This window comes from Camelus ferus, chromosome 5 (genome assembly GCF_009834535.1).
Source record: "Camelus ferus isolate YT-003-E chromosome 5, BCGSAC_Cfer_1.0, whole genome shotgun sequence".
NCBI lineage: Eukaryota > Metazoa > Chordata > Mammalia > Artiodactyla > Camelidae > Camelus > Camelus ferus.
The window spans coordinates 16,629,325-16,647,311 of NC_045700.1; the positions used below are offsets into that span (position 1 = coordinate 16,629,325).

Sequence of the window (17,987 nt, forward strand, 5' to 3'; positions counted from 1 at the left end):
TCACAGAGGTGGCTGCAGAGGTCCAGGGAATCAGTGCCCCTGGGACAGCACCTTCCCCCAGGAGACCATCTGATTCCCCTCCAGCAGGAGACTAAGTCCGTACAGCAGGAATCTCTTTAAGCCATTAATTAAAATATTTAAACATCATTTTAAAAAATATTTAAATAATGCACATCTTTGTCCCAGTCTCACTCCTCAGAAGTAACCATTATGAAGTAACCATTAAGTGGGTAACGTTCTCCACTTTTCTGACTTTCCTTGCACGCGCGCGCGCGCACACACACGATTGATACATTTACACACTTTCCTGTTACTTCCCTTCCTCGAGGACAGCTCTCATGCTAGAGCTCACATTTCTACCTTCCCCTTTTGCAAGGGCTGCAGATGTGCTGTGGTTGATTCCAGCCTTCCCCACCTGCTGAGTATTCTGGTTATTTCCAGATTTTCTCCATTACAGACAGTGCTTCACTAAGCAGCCTTGAACACACACGTAGAGGTGAGAATTGCTGGCTTGGAGAGTGACTGACATTTCATGTCTACCCCCGAACATGCTCCCCACACCTCAGGGGCAGACAGAAGGGGCCAGGGATGAGGACAGTCCCCGCGTCTCTGACCCATGTGCCCTTTTCTTCCTCTGTAGGTACCATGTGATCTGCCAAAGCTCAGAGCTGGCCAAGGACATCCTGGTGCCCTCCTTTGACCCCAAGAACAAGCACTGTGTGTTTCAAGGTGACCTCCTGCTGTTCAGCTGTGCTGGCGCCCACCCCAGACACCAGAGGATCTGCCCCTGCCGGGACTTCATCAAAGGCCAGGTGGCTCTCTGTAAAGACTGTCTATAGTGGCCACCAGTTGGGCCCTGTATGCACTCTGCTGGGGAGGTCAGTGGCTCCAGCCCCACCTGGGCAGGGCCAGGGGCGGAAGTCATCCAGAGACTCTCGCCAGAGCCTGAACTTTTTGGTGGAAGGTTCCGATGTGGTAATGCTCTCACTGCGGTCAGAGCATCACAGCGGAGTTCTCACCAAAACAAAACGAGAGCCGCCGTCCAGCCGGGAGCCCGGCGTCTCCCTGGTGCAGCTTCGTTTTTAATTTTGGAGGAGCTACTATAGGGAGACTGTCTGTGCCGCTGCTCCGGGAGGGAAGAGTCTCAAGATTCATTTAAGTGAAACAAAACCAGAAGAGGGATTGAGCTGGTTGGAGAGAACTTTGTATGGGAACATTCCTAAACCCATTAACTTATTTATTTGGGAGGGAGGGAGGGGGCCTGGGGAGGGCAGAGGGGTTGATCATGTGTCTTGTTACTTGTTTGATTTTCCACTGTTGGCCATCCGCCTTCACTAATATTACTGCTGTCTGCTCGGCAGGGTGCACTGTGGTGGCATGCTTGAGGGCAGCTGTGCGGACCCAGCTCCTCAAAGTGGATGGTGGCAGGACAAAGGAAAGTCTTGTATGCTTGACAGGTGGCAGCCAGGGGCCAGGCACCCCCCAGGGCGTGAGGGGACATAACTCTCTGTGGACCAGAGAGCCCAGCCAGGGACCCAAGATGTGCTGCTTTGGTCGTATCCCCACCACCCACCACAGCCAAAAACATACCCACACATACATTGGCCATCATTTCTGGTTAGGATTCTTTCAGGAAAGAAATGCAAGATTGGGGGATTGACATTTGCGAGTTTTTGTTAATTTCACTCACGCATGTCGGAAGGAGGAAAGTAGCAATGGGAGATGGAAAGAGCTACCCTTGGACTTGGAGGTCGTGCTTTCTACCCCTTAAGGGGGTTGTCTTTGAGCTGAGATTTGGACAGGAGTGAAGTTGGTCCCTAAGAACCAGTGGCACCACCAGAGCTGTGTGGCCTTGTGTGATATTCCTTCTAATGTCTGCTGTCACTGAAGTCCAGGGAGTGGGGCTCTTGGTGAACTTGATGTTGGCTGGGGGAGCAAGGACAGGTCAGGATGAAGGTGCAAGGTCCTGGCCATTCCCCTGTGGGTGTGGGTGTGGGTGTGGCCTGTGGCTAGGAATCTGATGCTGGCTGTTACTCCAGGCACACACATTCTGGGAGTGAACCAGCTGGCAGGTTGGACCAAACCCTGGAGCCCCCATGCTTTGCTTTCTGTGTGAGTTCCCCAGGCCCTGGCACCTGCCCCGTGCTTCAGTGCTTTGCGTGTAAGTGTGCATCTCCTGTGAAGCCCCTGGCATCTCTGTGCTGGTAAGAGTGAGCTCTTCTCTCTCCTGGGCAGAATGTCTCCATTATGAGCTGTCCTGTGATCCACCCAGCCCTCACTGGTGGTTTTGAGTCCCTTGGTTGCCCAGCACCGTGTGCCAGGCCAGCAGCTCTGTGCTAACCAGCCCCATGGGGGCAGCCGGCCCAGGCTGTGCGGAGCAGAACAGCTGGGCAAGGCTAATAGCTGGAGAGTCTTTGGGACGTGAGGTTAAAGTTAGAATTCTGCTTTGTGAGGACCTTCAGGGATGGGAAGTTAGATTCTGCCTGCTTCTCGATTCTTCTCGGGTGTAAAATTAACACCAAATGCACAGCCAGCCTTTTTTTTCTTAGCCCCTCAGTGGGTCTTAATTGCACCTCTCATCTTAGAGAATGGAGGAAGGGGAGGGCAGCCAGGTCTCCCCACGTTGTAGGTGGCCCCCAAGCACAGGGAGAATGCCGACGGGGCGGCCTCTGCCCTGAGCATCGATGCAGGGGCCCACCCCTCACAAACTGGCTGAGAACAGCACAAAGGGCAGAAGTCCAAGGAAACCATGGTGATAGCGTGAGTGCCTGTGAGTGTGTGCTTTTAAGCTTTCCAAGGGCACTTTCCTGCAGCGGGAGGGAAACTGCCGTCCATGCAGCTGGGAACTGCTTTTCCCTACGAATGGGCCTCCAGGCTGCACTCTGCCTATTGGGAATCTGCTTGAGCTCCCAGACCTGCAATTCCTGGGCCAGTGTCGCCCTCTCCTGGGCTCTTCTAGGAGCTTCCAATGTTGAGGGTGTGAGTGCACGCGTTTGATCAGCAGGGGGAGCCTGCGAGCCAAGACCAGTTTCCCCTGCTTTCCCAGATTAACCCCATTTTGCAGAGAGAGGATTAAAGCACAGAACTCTGAAAGCAAAAGCAGTTGGACAGCCATGCTCTCAGAAAGATGCTGTGCCAGCCTTGTGTTCCAGAAGCTGCAGGGATTGTTTTCTGGCTGCGCCTGAGCTCAGGGCCTTTCCACTTTCAAATTCCTCCTTCACGTTAGGACCCTCAGGTCAGGCAGCCAGCAGAGCACTTTACCCACGTGAAGGTCCCTCTCGCGTCCCCCATTCCAGTATTGGCTGGAAGTAAGCCAGAGTTCTACCCGTGGGGCCGCTGCTCCGGGGGCAGAGACCCGCACTCCAGGTGGTGAGGGCATTATGAATAGAGGTGACAGCAACAAATGTATACTGACTCCCAGGCGACCACACACTTGGCCCAAGGCTGGTCGGTGACCCCCAGAGGACACTGGGGTGAGGGCCCCCATCTGCCCTGGGCAGGAAGGGGCGTGGTTCCCACCTGCCCTGGGAGAGGAAGGCACCTCTCAGTGTGGGCTGGCAGCCTGAAGTGGTTTTCCAATGCCAGTCTTACAGGACACTACACGAATTTGTCATCGATGGCACTTCCACAGGGAGAGAAACCCTCAGTCAGGACTAGTGTCTTCCTGTGCGACAAGTGTTTATCTCCCGTCTTGCCCGGTCTTTGTAGTTTTTGTACTTTTTTTTCCCCCTAAATGAATTTGGATTTTTTTCCCCCTCCACTGTGATCCTAACTTCTTAAAAATAACTTGAGGGAAAACAATTGATTAACGGAGAGAAAGCTTTCCTTTGAAATGTAAGCCCTTTCAGAAGGAAAAACTCCTGAGAGGGGGAACGTACTTCTAATGCCAGTAAACACCTCATTTATTGCCTGTATGTAATTTGATTTGCACATGTATGATTGGAGACGCGTTTTGCATTTTTGCTTAGGTTGGGTTTTCGTCACTGCTTACGAGTTTCCTTTTTCTGTTTGCTGTATGTTTGAGAATCTTCAGAGCCCTTTTCTTTGGTGATATTTTTTCTCTGATGTGCCTTTTCATTTTTCTTTGGGATTGGTTTTTGGAACCTGGGTTTTGTCGGAGGGAGCTAGTGGTCTCCTCCAGCTCGGAGAGAGGACGTGTCCTCGCATTGTCTCAGGCAACTCAGTGTTGTCCCTAGGCCCCAGCAGACGTGCGCACATACCCCCGTGAAGCCGTGGGAACCCCTAGAGGAGGGCTGGCTTCCTCCAGACCAGCCCACAGCCTCCCAGGCTGCTCGGCCAGGTCTCTGGTTGTGTCTGGGGAAAGGGGAAAGAATATACACTCCTTTTGTTCCTTGGCAAACACGGGGTTTCATACAGGGGGGACTGCTTAGCTCACAATAAGCTCACTTGGGGATCCTCAGTGCAGCCCACTGGTGGTGAAGGCATGAATGCGACCATTTGGAACGAAACTGTGCTGTTATGGGGCAGGTTTGTGCTTTTTTGATCAGACCAAGGCAGGCCACCCTGTTCTCCAAGGTGGTTGACCTAGATTGTGTACATAATTGGAATATTGCTGCCCTCCCTGTACACTCCAAATTCTTGATTTTAAAAAGAAGGTCTATTAACGACAGGCTCTGTTGTGTTACTCTCCCAAGCCTGGATTGTTTAATTTATTTAAAAATATTTTCATCTCCACATTGGCTTCATTTCAATCCCATCCGTCCCTATGGGGCTGCAGGGCACCTTCACGGGAAGAGACGGATGGACGTACATAGATTGAGACTACTTTAGGAAGGTGGGAATTTCCTAGAGCTGAGGACAAGTTCCTTTCCTTCTTGTTGGCATCCCCAGAAAGTGGGAAACCAAGTTTTTGTAGCAAAAGGCCAAATTAGCTGTCTCGTGTCGGATGTAGAAAAAAATTACCCTAGCTTTTGTAGCACGTAGGGTTTTTGTGAGGATTCCGTGTTTAGCAGTGTCTGGCATAGGGTAAGCCCTAGTGAATGTTCAATATTATTATTAGCATTTTATAAAATTTGAGAAATAAAGAGCTGAGCTCACTTCCTATCATGAATTCAAAAGTAACACCTACAGGAAAATACTCCAAGTCGATGGAATGTTGTAGGAATTACTGGTTTAAGATACTCAAGTCTCACGTCCACTGTGCTGGTTGAAATGTTCTTTTGTCCCTGAATGCACTGACTGACTTTGAAAATATGCCTGACGTCAGCCCCAGCGGAACTGGGCTGCAAGAATTTGTAAACTGGAGATAAGAGGGTGACCTTTGGCCACATGTTGGACCCCACCCCACTGATATCTTCTGGACCCTTCCAGGGTTTTTCTTTGCAGAACTTTTCCAGCTGGAATAAAATGAATTCGCTGAAAGACTGTCCCCTTAAAGTTAGTAGAGTCCTCTGAAATGCAGTAACAGAGGCTTTTCTGTTTTTTTGTGTAAGGGGAAAGGAATGACCCATTGAAGGTATTCATTCCCCCAGGAAGTCCCTTTGCTGCCCCCTGCTGGCCGGGGTGGCTCCCCACTGTCCAGTCCACGGGGATCTGTCTGCTAAGCTGCTGGCTGTCACTTTTCTATCAGATGAAAGGTTAATTCCGTGGAGGAGACGGGGTCTTCACAACTCCCAGAGTCTGCTCTTAGTTTAATGATGTTTTCCCAAATCACCTTAAATGTCAGTTCGCTTTTTGTTTTATTGGAGTTTTAGCCTCTCCCTTCCCTAGGGTAAATACAGAGTTTTATTTATCTTGGCCCTATTCTGGATAGATTTGCAGTTGTGGAATACCAAGGAGTCTGCTGGAGTCCCTGTGTCTTTTTAGAACCCTTAGGATTCTCTTCAGCTGAATCAGCGGTCTTAAACGTCTATGGATGTAAGATTGGACATGACCTTCTTCCAAGCATCACTCTGTCTACCCCAGATTTTGTGGAGCCTTAAGATCACCCAGGCCCCCTGCAGCTGGTGAGGCATGGCAAGGGACGAGAGGGCCATGTCTGTGACTGTGGGGGGTGGCCATGGGCGCTCGGAGCATTTGTGGTGCTGGAGGTCTAAGAGCCTCGCGGGAGCAGCAGGACGGGAGCTTGGCGCAGTCTGCCGCCCCTACTAGGGCTGGGATGGAGCAGGCTTGGGGAGCATTAGCTCACCGTCCTGCCCAAGTGGTAACAGGACCAGAGCGGAACGATCGATGCCAAAGGAGGTGGGGACATCCTCTCTGCTGGAGTTGCTGGCACACCCTTGGTGTCTTTAAGCTAATGGCCATTCGCGTCTGTGTCTTCAACCAGCTCCCAGTACAACCGTTTTCTACTGTTCACTTCCGGGGTTCTGTAGTACCGGATTCTGCAAATAAGGTGTTGCTGTCCAATGTACTGTACCGGCGTAGAGAGCACTGCTGTTTTCCACTGTTGTAGAGAAAACTAGGGAGAACTTTATTTTTCAATAAACTTTTCTTGTGTGACAGGTGGAAGTGGTTTTGGGGGTGGGGGGGACCAGGGTGGCTGCAGGGGCACCGGCATAAGGACATCCAGCTGCACCTCCCACGCCGGCAGCCGCTGACTGCATTTCAACGTTTGCAAACACTCTGCTGAAACTGCCAATAGAAAGGTAGGTTTGCGGAGTTCGGGTGAGGTGGGGGTGGAGGGTTCCCTTACATCACATCCCCTGATACTAATTTCAGAGCACTTTCCCTGTCCTACATGCTCCTAGAAGGGAACTGAATGTGCACGTAGATTGCTAGCTAGGCTTTTTTTAGATAACTGTACTGCATCAGATGTTTAAACATCTTTTAAAATGTGCTAGTAAAACAGCTCTTAAAAGCCCCGACCTGTAGTCTGTTAGACCTGGAACACACATCCCCACTTCAAAGAGAGCACTTTTGACCCAGCACTCAGTGGTCCATGAGTCATGCGGTGACCGGGCCCACGTGGCGTCCCGAGGAGGTGGGTCAGGTCCGTGCCCTGGGGACAAGGTAAGTGGAGGCCACGCTCCCCACAGAGGCATGTTGTAGACGATGCTGGAGGGCCTCGGCTCAGCCTCCTGGCTGCTGCCCGGAACAGAGACATCACAGGAGACACCCAGCACAGTGGGGTGGGACATAAGTCCGCAAAAGTGCCAAGCAAAACTTGTGTGCTTAAATTTGGGGGACACTATGGCATAGTGACCCCCAATACAGGGAGAAAAGCTGCAGAAAAGAAACTTACTGAATCATGCATTCCCAGATCTTAAAAGCATCCCTTTTTTCTGTGTAACATAGTAACGTCCCACAGACAGAGGCTCAGAATACTGTTGGAGGAAGGCATGCTGCAAGCATCAGTCTGAACCCAGGTTAGTGACCGCTTAGAACCACCACCTCCCCTCAACCAGCCTGAGCTAGCACGCGGGAGGAGCAGAAGGCGGGGTGAGGTACTGGGGAGCGGCCTTCCCGAGTGTGGTCACCACCAGATGAATGTACGGTGGCTGTCTGTCTTCCCTGAGGTCACAAAGCCCGTCAGACAGCCCTTCTGGGGCTCCACCCAGGCTCAAGCGACCCCTTCCACTTCATCCTTCACCGAGGATGGTGACATCTCTCAAGACAACCTCCCCATGCTGTACAAAACAGGGAAAGGTCTTTATTGGTCAGACACCGTCCCCTGCACAGCAGCAGTGCTAGACAGAGGTACAGAATAGTGCGTGTTGGGGGACGTTCTTACAGAATCTACGACTAACATGACGTAAACCGAGGGAACATCTTGTTCCTTACAGAGCGGTAAGCCATCGCACAGACTGTAATGCACCATGGCCACGTGACACAGCATATAGATCTATGCATCGCAGGGTAGGCTACAGAGTCATTTATTACAAATACACTGTAGTTTCACATCGCCCCAAAGTGGATCCTGTTTTTCCATGTTATGTTCAGGTTCTGACTGTACAAGAAAGGGTCGTGTGCTGCTGAGTTCGACCATGCAAAGCTCATACATCTATCACTAAGGACTTTAAAAATAGAATGGTCTCCTTTTGAACAAATCTGTTGTTTCAATCCAGGATTAGTAAAACAGTATGAAACTAATGAAATACACTGATAGAAATTAGGAAGTGAGATATATACTAATGGACAGAAGGGTACGGTCTTCTCTTAAAATCTGCCAGGGGACGGGAGACTCTGGAATACGAGGTGGCGGGGCCCACGTGGAGTCCCAAGGAGGTGGGTCTGGTCAGTTGCTACCCATTTCAGGCTTGGAGCACCACAGAAGGGCTTTCTGCCAAGCAGAGCTCTTATCTTTCTTACCCACCAGACACTTCTTACCACAGAAGATAGAAAAGGTCCGCTCCCTCTGGAGGTGGGGACCCTCTCCCCGCCTCCGTGCACCTTGTCCTGGGGTGTTTGGCGGGGGCGGTGGAGGGAGCGGGGAGCGGTGCCGTCCGACCTGCTGGGTAGAACTCGTTCCCGTGGGCACGCGCTTTCCAAAAAAGAGATTGGATGTTCAGTGAAACATTGGCACCGTCTGCCTGGGTGGTGACCTCTCGTCGTCCTGACAGCCGTCCTGCAGATGCTGGGCGGCCGGCTCTGGTCCCTTCACTCAAACATCTCGTAGTGGCGCGTCTGCCTCACCCTGGGCACCATATCGATGAGGAGCCTGCAAGGAGGAAGCAGGCAGGTCAGCCCACGCCGACCCTCCGCAGCCCTGGGCTCGAGCGCTTGGGAAACAGCAGAAGGGTGGGCTGTTTTTATAAATATAATTCATACCAGAAAATGCAGCCTTTTAAGTATACAGTTCAGTGGAGTTTTGGCCTCTGCATAGGTTGTGTGGTATCACCACTGTCTAATCCCAGAAGGAAACCCCATCCCCCCGAGCCGTTACCCCCTCCTCCCCACCGCCCGCTGGCAACCGCGGATCTACTTGTGGACTCCATGGATTTGTCTGTCTGGGGAGATTCCCTATAAATGGCATTACTCAGTATGCAGCCCTTTGTAACTGGCGGCTTTCATTGGGCATGTTTTTGAAGTAGCGTGAATCGGTACTTCACTCTTCTTAGGGGTGAACGTCACTCCCGTGGATGGACATTTGGGTCCTTACAACCCGCGTATGGGTCCTATTTCGGACACACACGTGGTTTCTACCTTCTGCCTGCTAGGACTACGGCCGCTGTGAGTTTGGTGTGCAAGGTGCGGCGTGGACGGGCTGGGGCGCACGGCACCTCCGGGCTTAACATTTAGAGGCGTCACTAAGCTCCCCCCAAGGCGGCTGAACAGTTGTAGGTTCCTGACAGCACAGTTTGGGGGTGCAGAGTCCTCCCCAACACATACCATCTCTCTTCTGTTCTAATCATCCTGGTGGGAGAAAGGAAGCATCTAAAAGCTTGTGCCTTTTAGAAATGGTTCACTCCAAGGCCAACTCCAGCCTGGATGTTGGGTTCCAGCCCAGCAGCACGTCAGGCTGGGCCAGAACCCAAGACTGGGGGTGGGTTTTCCCACCTGGGGCCCTTCTGTACCTTTTGCAAAACGTTTTCTCAGTGTGGGGGCCTGGCCTGCCCCACTGATGGTAGCGGGTGGCAGAGGGCTTGGACGTGGGAGGACACCAGACACACCTGCCTGGTGCACCTTTACAACCTCGGTAGAGAAAGGAAGGGGCACGAAGGGTTAAAGGGAGGACCAGTCAGTGAAAGACAGCAGCCCCTCATCCAAGTCCTTGCCTCAGTTCCATCCCAGCCACAAGACTAGGTGACCGCTGCTGGGGACCTGTCCAGTGACCTGACCGCCCCCCAGGAGCAGCAGGGTCACAAGTGTGACTTGTGACTATCAGGGCTGGGAAATCTAGCACTCCTGGCCACCCAGAAGGCAAAGAGGAAACAGGCACGTACTTGACCCCGTAGGCAAATATGGTGAGGCCGATGAGTACACCGATGCTGCCATCCAGGTACCAGACCGCCGAGTTGTGCTTGAACACCTCCGCGCTCAGAAGGATGGAGAAGCCCATCACCCCCCCGACCAGGGAGTTAAACCCTGCAGGAGAAGCAGAGAGAGGCTGAGGGCAGCGCTGGGCGAACCTGCCCGGCCACCCAGAAAACTGCCCAAATGCCAGGCGTGCCGCCGCCTTCTGGAGCGTGTGCTAGAAGGAATGTTCTGGAAGCACGCATGCAGGTGAGAGCCACCACCCCCACTGTCCACGCCCATCCCCTGCCAGGCCCTACACCCGTACGACGCAGCTGGATCGTCTCAATTCTGGGACGTCAGAGTCTCATCCCCATTTTACCAGTGAGAAAACTAAGTTGAGCAGAGTGAGTGAGGTTAAATAAACAAAGCCTTTACAGACTGAGAGCAGCAGGGCTGGGGTTCTACCTGAATCCACGTCCTTTCCCTGCAGTTCTCCCCAAGTCACCTGAGGCTTTCCACTCTCTGGGAAGGAAATGCCAGGTCTAGGATTAGCTACGTGGTGGCCAACATAGCCATCCCACCAGAACCGCAGCTCACAGATGGAGATTACCACCTCCTTTCACATATGTCACCTTGGGGGTCCCCCACAATGTGGGCATCTCCATTCCACCTGTGAGCCTTCAAAGGCCGCAGGGAAAGAGAAGGGTGAGCTCACTATGGGAGCCACCAGGCTCCTCGCCTGTCCCAGCAGGACGATTGTCCGCCGGCAGCTGTCTGGGTGGGCCCGTCCACTTCTCCGACAGGCCCAGCCTTGCTCCACCTGGGTCACAGCGCTAGGCTTTGGCTCAACTCAAAAGCCTTAATTCCAGGTTCCAGGAGGAAAACTGAGCTCAAACCTTAAATGCATTCACTGAGGGCTGTACAAACTAGGGGAGGTTCTAAATGAAGAGCAGGGGGAGAGGAAGAAGAGGGCAGGGGCAGGGATGACTTCAGCAAAGCCCCTTCTCAGGATCCAAGAAGCAGGCTTCAGCAGGCTGGTCCCCAGTGACAGGACCAAGATGAAGCTGGCCCTGCAAGGACACCTCCGCGTGGCTGTTACATCACAGCTCATCACCATCATCTCCCCACTCCCGTTCTCAGCTGATGCCTCGGCCTTGTACTTCAGAGCATGTGGGTTCAGACGCCACCACCCCATCACCAACTCACTCCGAATCCACCACCCACCTGAGCCTGCCACACTCAGCCATGTCTCTGAGTACTGGCCTGCCTATGTAAGTCTGACTCCTGCAGACCTATTCACCAAAGGACTTTGGTTTGAATTTCCACTCCCTCCTGAGTCACTCCCACTGGGGTAAGTCTTCCGTCACCCACCTCCACCTCCTTCCTTGACTGCCATGCCACCCCCACGCACCACCACCCTTCACAAGACGCCCTGAAGAGCTGTCCGCCCACCACGCCTCTCTCTCTCTCTCTCTCTCTCCACCCCTCCCCAAGGCCATGGGTAACGCCAGGCTGCCACAGATAACTCCTTGTCCCTATTCTACAACCACCCCCCTCCGAACACGTCCCTTCAGCCCCACGTGACACCGCGCTCTGCTGGTTTCCCTCTTGCCACTCCAGCTGCTGCTTCTCAGTCTCCTTTGCGAGAGCTGCCGCCTCGTCCCCATCTGAGTGCTGGGCTTAGTCTGAACTCTTCACCCCCATCCTCGCCCCCGGTTCTCACCTCCCCTCCATAAGCCAGCATCTTCCAACCTGCTCTCTTCTGTCCTGACCTTTCCCCTCAATGGCAGAAGTACAAGCATGTCAAACTGAACATGTGCAAAGCAAAACTTGCGGCCTCCAAATGGCTCACCTCCTAGGCACCTTCTCTGTAAACAGTGCCACCCTCCACCTCGCTGCTGAAGCCAAAAGACTAGGAGCCCATCCTTGACTTTTCTCACATCCAAAATCTAACCAGTCCCCAAGTGGAATCCATCCATCAAGTCAATCTTGCCAACTGTCACCTCCCCAAGCAGCCCCCTCCAACCCCCAGCTCCCTCCACCCACAATCCACTCCTCTCAACAGCAGCCAGAACCCTCCAACAGAAAAGATGCTCAAATGTGAAAACCACGCAGACTCTTCCCCTCCTCCCCACCTCGGGCTCACCGCTGCCCTCCCGCAGGGCCTTCGACTTACCTACCCACCAGCCCGGACCCCTCCTCCCGGGCTCTCCCAGGGCTGCCCCTACGCTGCTTCCCCCCCCCCCCCCCCCCGGCGGCTGCTCCATTTTTCTCCACGGTGCTTCTCTTCATGACCTTGTAACCATTTTTCTTTTTACAAACCTCTGTCTATGTCCCACCAGAGATGTAAGCTTACAGACAGGAATTCCGTCTCTCCTTGCTGCAGTCCAAGTCCCAGAACTTCTCAGGACCTCAGCTGATGGCTGCATTAAGTCCTGAATTAACAGATGGAGGGCAAGGGGAACGGGAGGCAGGGGACACGGTCTGAGTGGTGCTAAGAGGACTCTACTCAGCCGGGCTGTGCTGTCCCGAGACACGAGGCCACCACTGCCCAGGCTCTGGGGGAACTCTGGAGAGAGGCAGAGGACTTCCTCCTGAACCGCAGGGTGTGGCCTGGGCTCCCCCACCCACCCTGAGGCGCTCTACCAGGTTCACATCGAGTGGACCCTTCCAACCCAATGTCACCTAAAAAAGCAAACGCCTGCATCTTCCTGCCACCAGGGGCCACGGTCTCCAGAGGCCAGTCCAGGGAACTGTGTGGTGAGAGGGGTCAGGACTTCCGGAAGCCTGGGGCTAACGAGGGCCACTCCAGGCAGGGCCTCTGCCTGCCCTCCCATGTCTACCAGGGGACCCCAGCCCACCACCCAGGAGGAGCACCTCCACCCATCACCCACTAGGCCCTCCGCTGCACACAGCCAGCCTGACAGAGCCACTGGGTACCCCGGGAGGTGGGGGGAGGACAGGGCTGACACCCGCTTCACCTGAGGTTTGTCCCACCAGCTCCAAGTCCCAAGGCCAAATCTCTAAGCCTTCTGCCTCTGACTGTAGAGGCAAGGGGCCATCAGCCCCCGACCCCCACTGCCTCCTGGCTTCCCCTTTTCAAGGGGTCAGGGGGCAAGGCTGCAGCCCAGGTCCCCATGGGGTTTGTTTCTGCAGCTCCTCCAGGCTCGCTCACCTCTGGATTGCGGGGCTCAGCATTCCTCCCCATCTCTGTTTTCCACGCAGCACAGGCAGCAGGACCCCTCCCCAGCACCTGCAGCCTTTCGTCACCACAGTGGAAAGCTCTGTGCCAACTGAGTCTGTCCCTGCACCTTGCACACAGAGCACTCAGGAACGGCCTCCCTCAGCAGGACAGCAGGTTCACTCAGAGAAGGGGAAGCTGCAGTTCGCTCCCTTCCTCTGCTACGTCATGGTCATAGTTCCCCTCTGCCCCTGTAAGAGGCTGCCATTTACCCTCTTACCTCTGGCGGTCCCTTGAATCCTCCTGTTGTTCTTCACAAATGGAATCAGACCAGGCCTCTTAGTAACAAAAAAAAGGAGTCTGCCACCCATGTCTTTTCTCAGAAGGCCCCCAAAAGCGTCCACAGAGGCCGTTAGTCAGTGGGCTACCTGGACTGGAGTCTACCTCGTGGGCGTTCTCAAAATTGGGATTTTCTTTTGGGGGTGGCTGGAGGAAAGAGACGAGGAGGTTATCGTTGCCCCAGGCCGACGGGAGTCCTTCACTCATCTTTCTCATGGGCACCAGCCCTCAGAGAAGCCCAGGGGAGCTCAGAAAAGATGCACAGAGTATGCAGTTCCCCCAGATGGCCACTAGGTGTCTTCTTGGCTCCACCAAGGCACCAGGCTCTGCCAGCCAAGGACAGACCAGCCTCCCAGTTTCTGACAGTGGGGGGACCCACCCACAACGCATGCTCCCACCCCTGCACCCTCCTGAGAGTTCACAGCTGACGATGTGCAGTGCTTTGACCCCACACCTTCCAGGAGCCTCTGACCTCCTCAGCTCCGCCCACCTTCAGTCACGACAGAGCCTGATACCACGTCAGCTGCACCTCTTGTAAGCCTGCACGGAACACTGGGACCCGCACCCATGGCCTGGGGGACGATTCCGCACCTGCCCTGCCACCTCCTTCAGAATTTTAGAGCCTTACCAGCCTCAGCCATTCCACACGAAGGACCTTGAGCTCAGAGCCCTGTCCCCCAGACCACCCGTCTGATAAGCACACAAGGCCCCATCAGGTCACTCACGTCTAGGGTGCTGTCCCCACCCCGCCCAGGCCCACACGCTTGTCCGCGTCTCCCCTGTGACAACCAGAGCTGTTGCCAAGAATAAATGCTGTTATCATTTTAGAACAAAGTAACGTCTGAGGCTATCTTGATTAGAAGCCCTAGCAGTCTGGCCTTAGTGACTAGATAAGAATCTATATAATTATGCACGCTGATTGTATGCAGAAAATTCTGATTAAAAGCTTGTCATGTGTTGGAAAACCATAAAAGGCTCTTTGTATTTTAGAACAGTCAGCCCTGAGCCCTGGCCCCTCAACTCAGAAGCCTCCTGGTGTCCTGTGGGCACAGCTGGAGCTGGCTCCTAGCCCCTAGTTCAGAATCTCCCCTGGGGAACCTTTCCAGTCTTCTTGTGTCCGATTTGCAGTATGAACTTGCAGCACAAAATTACTTTGCCTTGAAGAATACAAAGCCAGCTTCAGGCTAGTCCTGAGAGCAGTGATCACACGCTGACTAAATATACAAAGCAAGAAAAGCCAATTAGACGAGATTTCCCGTGCTCTCTGCACAGCACAGCGTGGGGAAGTCTGGGATCTACCCACACACCCCCTGTCGTCCCCTTTCCCCTGAAGATCTGCTTCCTGGTGGTAAGGACATGACCCAGCGACAAAGGATCTGATAAGAGACAGCCTGACCCGGTTCGCACACAGCTCCAACTAGGGAACCCACCACCTCACCAGGTGACAGGTGAGACCTGCCTCCCCTCCCTCCCGGCACCAGAATCAATTTGCTCAACTTGCTTCCTTCTTGGAGAGAAAGCAATTGGCCTGCCCGTGGCCCTGGGCCAGGCCATGAAAGGGACACTCCTGGAGTAGCCCTTCAAGAAAACCCCCAACATGATTGGCAGGCCTGGCCCCCAAACCCCATCCTGCCCCCCCCACCTCCCCAAACAAGGGACAAGCAGAGTGGAGATAATTACAGCTGCTTCCCTAGCTCTCCTAATCAATGAATGAGTAAAACTGGGATCCCAGACGATGCAATTAGCAGGAGGCTGTAATTACCGCCGCATACTTTGCTGACACTCCCACCAAGCAAGGGATGCAAAGCAAGCCACTCCCCAGGGGCTCTGGGACAGAGGCTTGGGGATGGGGTTACTGCCTCTGCTCTTTGCAACAGTGTTTTCCTATGGGCAAGGCGCCTCAGCAGCCCAGAGAGCAAGGCAGCATCTTGCAAGGACAGAAGCCAAGAGCAGGCTCTGCAGGAAGGGTCACTTGATGAAGGATGCTGAGAGCTGTGAGTCAGGGTGGTGGGGGAGCTCTGGGCACTGCGGAGTCCACCTTCCCTGGCCTGACACTGTGTCCCGGCTCCTTCGACTGGCCAACAACCCTCTGTGTGCACTGCCTGGAGTGGGGCGCTGGTGTAAAATACGACCTCCTGGGACCCACCCCCGGCCTCCAGAATCAGAATCTGTGTTTGTAACAAACACCACAAGCAGTTCTGATGCTGTCAGTGGTAGCCGTCAACTGACGAGCATCTGGGGTCCCCCCTGGTTTGGCAGTCAGCCTGTCGGATCACATAACCCCCAACTTCTTCAGGCCTGTTCACAGGATCCCCCACCCCCATACACTCGGGTGATGAGACTCCCAGGGCGGCCGGGGTTGAAAAGCTGGAAGCGTCCCTTTGACTTCCTGTCCACCTGCCCCACTGTGCAAAAGGCAGCACCTCACCCAGTGGGGCATCAGCACTTCAGCACGGGATGGGACGAGGAGTACAAGTCCGCCCTGCATCACCATGCTCATCACGTGGAAGAGAAGGGCCCTCTGCACCGCCATCCGCCCACCCTCAACAGGATAATGGCCACCCACACGTCTGCACTCTGGAGAGAAACTTGAGAGCCTGGGGTTGGGAGCAGTTCCTGGAAAAAAAAATCTAACGATCCCTGCTCCGCTTGGTGCAGACACACCTACCAACCCGCAAGCTTTTACCCTGTGACTCGCACTCCAGGGCGCGGGGGCTCATGTCTCTCCTTGTGACCCCTGTGAACCCCACGTGCTCTGGGATGAGGGCCACACAGGATGTGCCTCCAGACCCCCAGACCCAGAGGACAAAGAGGGACACTTCTGCCTGGTCTGGGTCTTGGGCAGAGAACACGTGGCTCATCTCCTGAGCGAAGCCCTGCTGATTGCAACTTAAACTCCCAGGTAAGCGTCTCACGAGCTGGAGGGGAAAATGAGCATGGAAGATTCACCAAGGAGGCCTTCATAGAATCCAGAAAAGATACTGACATTGTATTTGGAGTCATGAATCTAAAATCCAAGCCTCTGGGAAGCCCTTTGTGCTCCATGATTAAGGGGCTGAGGAGCCCTGACCCACCCTCTTAAGAAGTCAGGGTGGAGGTGATTCGGGAAGAATATATTAAATTCCCAGGGCACAAGTCATCTGCCCTGAAAGGGAACCTTGAGGATCTCTAAACAGCCTGGGGAGGGGAGAAGGGTGAGGAACAGGTTCCAGTTGTTGAGCACGTCCCCAAGATAGGCTGCTAAAAGTGACCCAAACAGCATCTTCCGTCCCTGGGAGCTCAGCCCCTAGAGATCAGGCACAGGGGCCTTACTCACCATCCGTTATGAGCGCTCTGCTGGTCAGCACCTTCCCCAGCATGAACTTCAGCACGGCCAGGATGCTGCATAGGATCCCACTTAAAATGGAGACGCTGAACAGGAAATCATCCTAGGAGAGAAAGTTCCAGGGTTCAACAGGTCACCTCATGTGAAAGCAGACTGTCTGCAAACCTTTGTCCCCAGAACAAACAATCCATCGGGTACGCTGCCACCAGGTGGGAGTATATTGCTTGTTTTTATCCTTCAGTTACCGGTGTCCCTGGGAATTGGCAAAGATGATCAAAAACAGATAACCTAGATTTATATTTCCTTAGAAACCCATGAAGTATTTCTTTTCCTGCAGGAGATTCCCCTTCCTGCCATTCTGCCAAAATGACTGGCAATCACTAATCAATAATTGAATCGATCGAAATGCTAAAAATGGTGACTTCCATGTAGAGTTTTCCACAGGTAATTCAAAAAGCAGCTGATCGCAAATTCTGGAACATACATGTATACCACTGGCCTAAGCACACTTGGACACAGAGCTAAGCGAACTTGCCTCGGGGTCATTTAGGGCTGGAGCTGCTTATAACCACTTCTTCCCCTTAAATTCACAAGGCAACTGGAGGTTCAGAAATAGCCTTCAAGGTGCGAAAGGCGTCTTAAAATACAGTCCGCTATGGACGTTATCTTCACACTTCTGGTAAGTTGTTAGCTTACCTTTGCAAACGAATGAGTGAGTCACCCACGCAAAAGCGAGCAGCGCTATCTACGGCCGGCCGGGCAGCAGGGGCCGCGGGGCTTCTGCGCTTCCGGCTCCCAGACACCACTCCCGTGAGACGGAGCCTCCAGACTCCCCAGTATTAAAACCCAACGGCCAGCAGAAATCTGATAAAGCATCTTATATACTCAAAGAAATAGGATTCCTTAAGTATGTCATTATTCAGATTGACCGAGTGACAGAAAGCTGGGAAGAGGGAAGACAGCCTGTTTGCCTGGGGTTCAAAACTGAGCAAAGTGATGTGAAAAATCTCCTCTCCAGAAACAGGGTATCTGCAGAGCGTCAAAGCATCTCCCCCACGATGCTGGTCAACAGTGGGTGGTCTTAACGTGTGTCCACAAATCCTTTGCGACTCCTTCCTAGGGGCTCGGCTCAATCCCCTCCTCCCTTGAGTGTCAGGTGGACTTGGGGCTGTATCTAACACAGAGAATACGGAAAGGGAGAAACGGTAACTTTACAGGGGAGAACCCCGGCAAGTGATGAAGATGAGCAGTGAGTGACGCTGCCATCGTGTGCCTCCTGATGTGACA

At 53.6% G+C, this 17,987-nt stretch overlaps 2 protein-coding genes and 1 long non-coding RNA gene across 9 annotated transcripts in view; 2 read left to right on the forward strand and 1 right to left on the reverse strand.

Moving 5' to 3' along the window:
* Positions 1-6,459, forward strand: part of MGAT5 (alpha-1,6-mannosylglycoprotein 6-beta-N-acetylglucosaminyltransferase) — a 333,568-nt gene extending 327,109 nt beyond the window's left edge. For all 6 annotated transcript variants that reach the window (XM_032479342.1, XM_032479341.1, XM_032479339.1 and 3 more), the window contains one exon: positions 641-6,459. In XM_032479342.1, coding sequence (XP_032335233.1) covers positions 641-839 — 199 coding nt within the window. In that variant the 3' untranslated portion in view covers positions 840-6,459. The remainder of the gene's footprint in view (positions 1-640) is intronic.
* Positions 6,460-7,589: 1,130 nt separating this feature from the next.
* The window catches only part of TMEM163 (transmembrane protein 163), a 207,530-nt gene continuing 197,132 nt past the window's right edge, over positions 7,590-17,987 (reverse strand). The window contains exons 6-9 of one of the 2 annotated variants that reach the window (XR_004319799.1): positions 16,692-16,803; positions 9,843-9,984; positions 9,474-9,591; positions 7,590-8,617 (exon numbers count right to left, since the gene is read on the reverse strand). Coding sequence is in view for 1 of the 2 variants with exons in the window: in XM_032479346.1 (XP_032335237.1) it covers positions 8,557-8,617; positions 9,843-9,984; positions 16,692-16,803 (315 nt within the window). In the remaining variant the exon portion in view is untranslated. The remainder of the gene's footprint in view (positions 8,618-9,473; positions 9,592-9,842; positions 9,985-16,691; positions 16,804-17,987) is intronic. The other variant, XM_032479346.1, reaches the window with a different exon arrangement.
* On the forward strand, positions 9,977-12,292 carry LOC116663590. The gene is made up of 2 exons (XR_004319801.1): positions 9,977-10,122; positions 10,865-12,292. It is a non-coding gene; the product is annotated as an uncharacterized LOC116663590 (long non-coding RNA).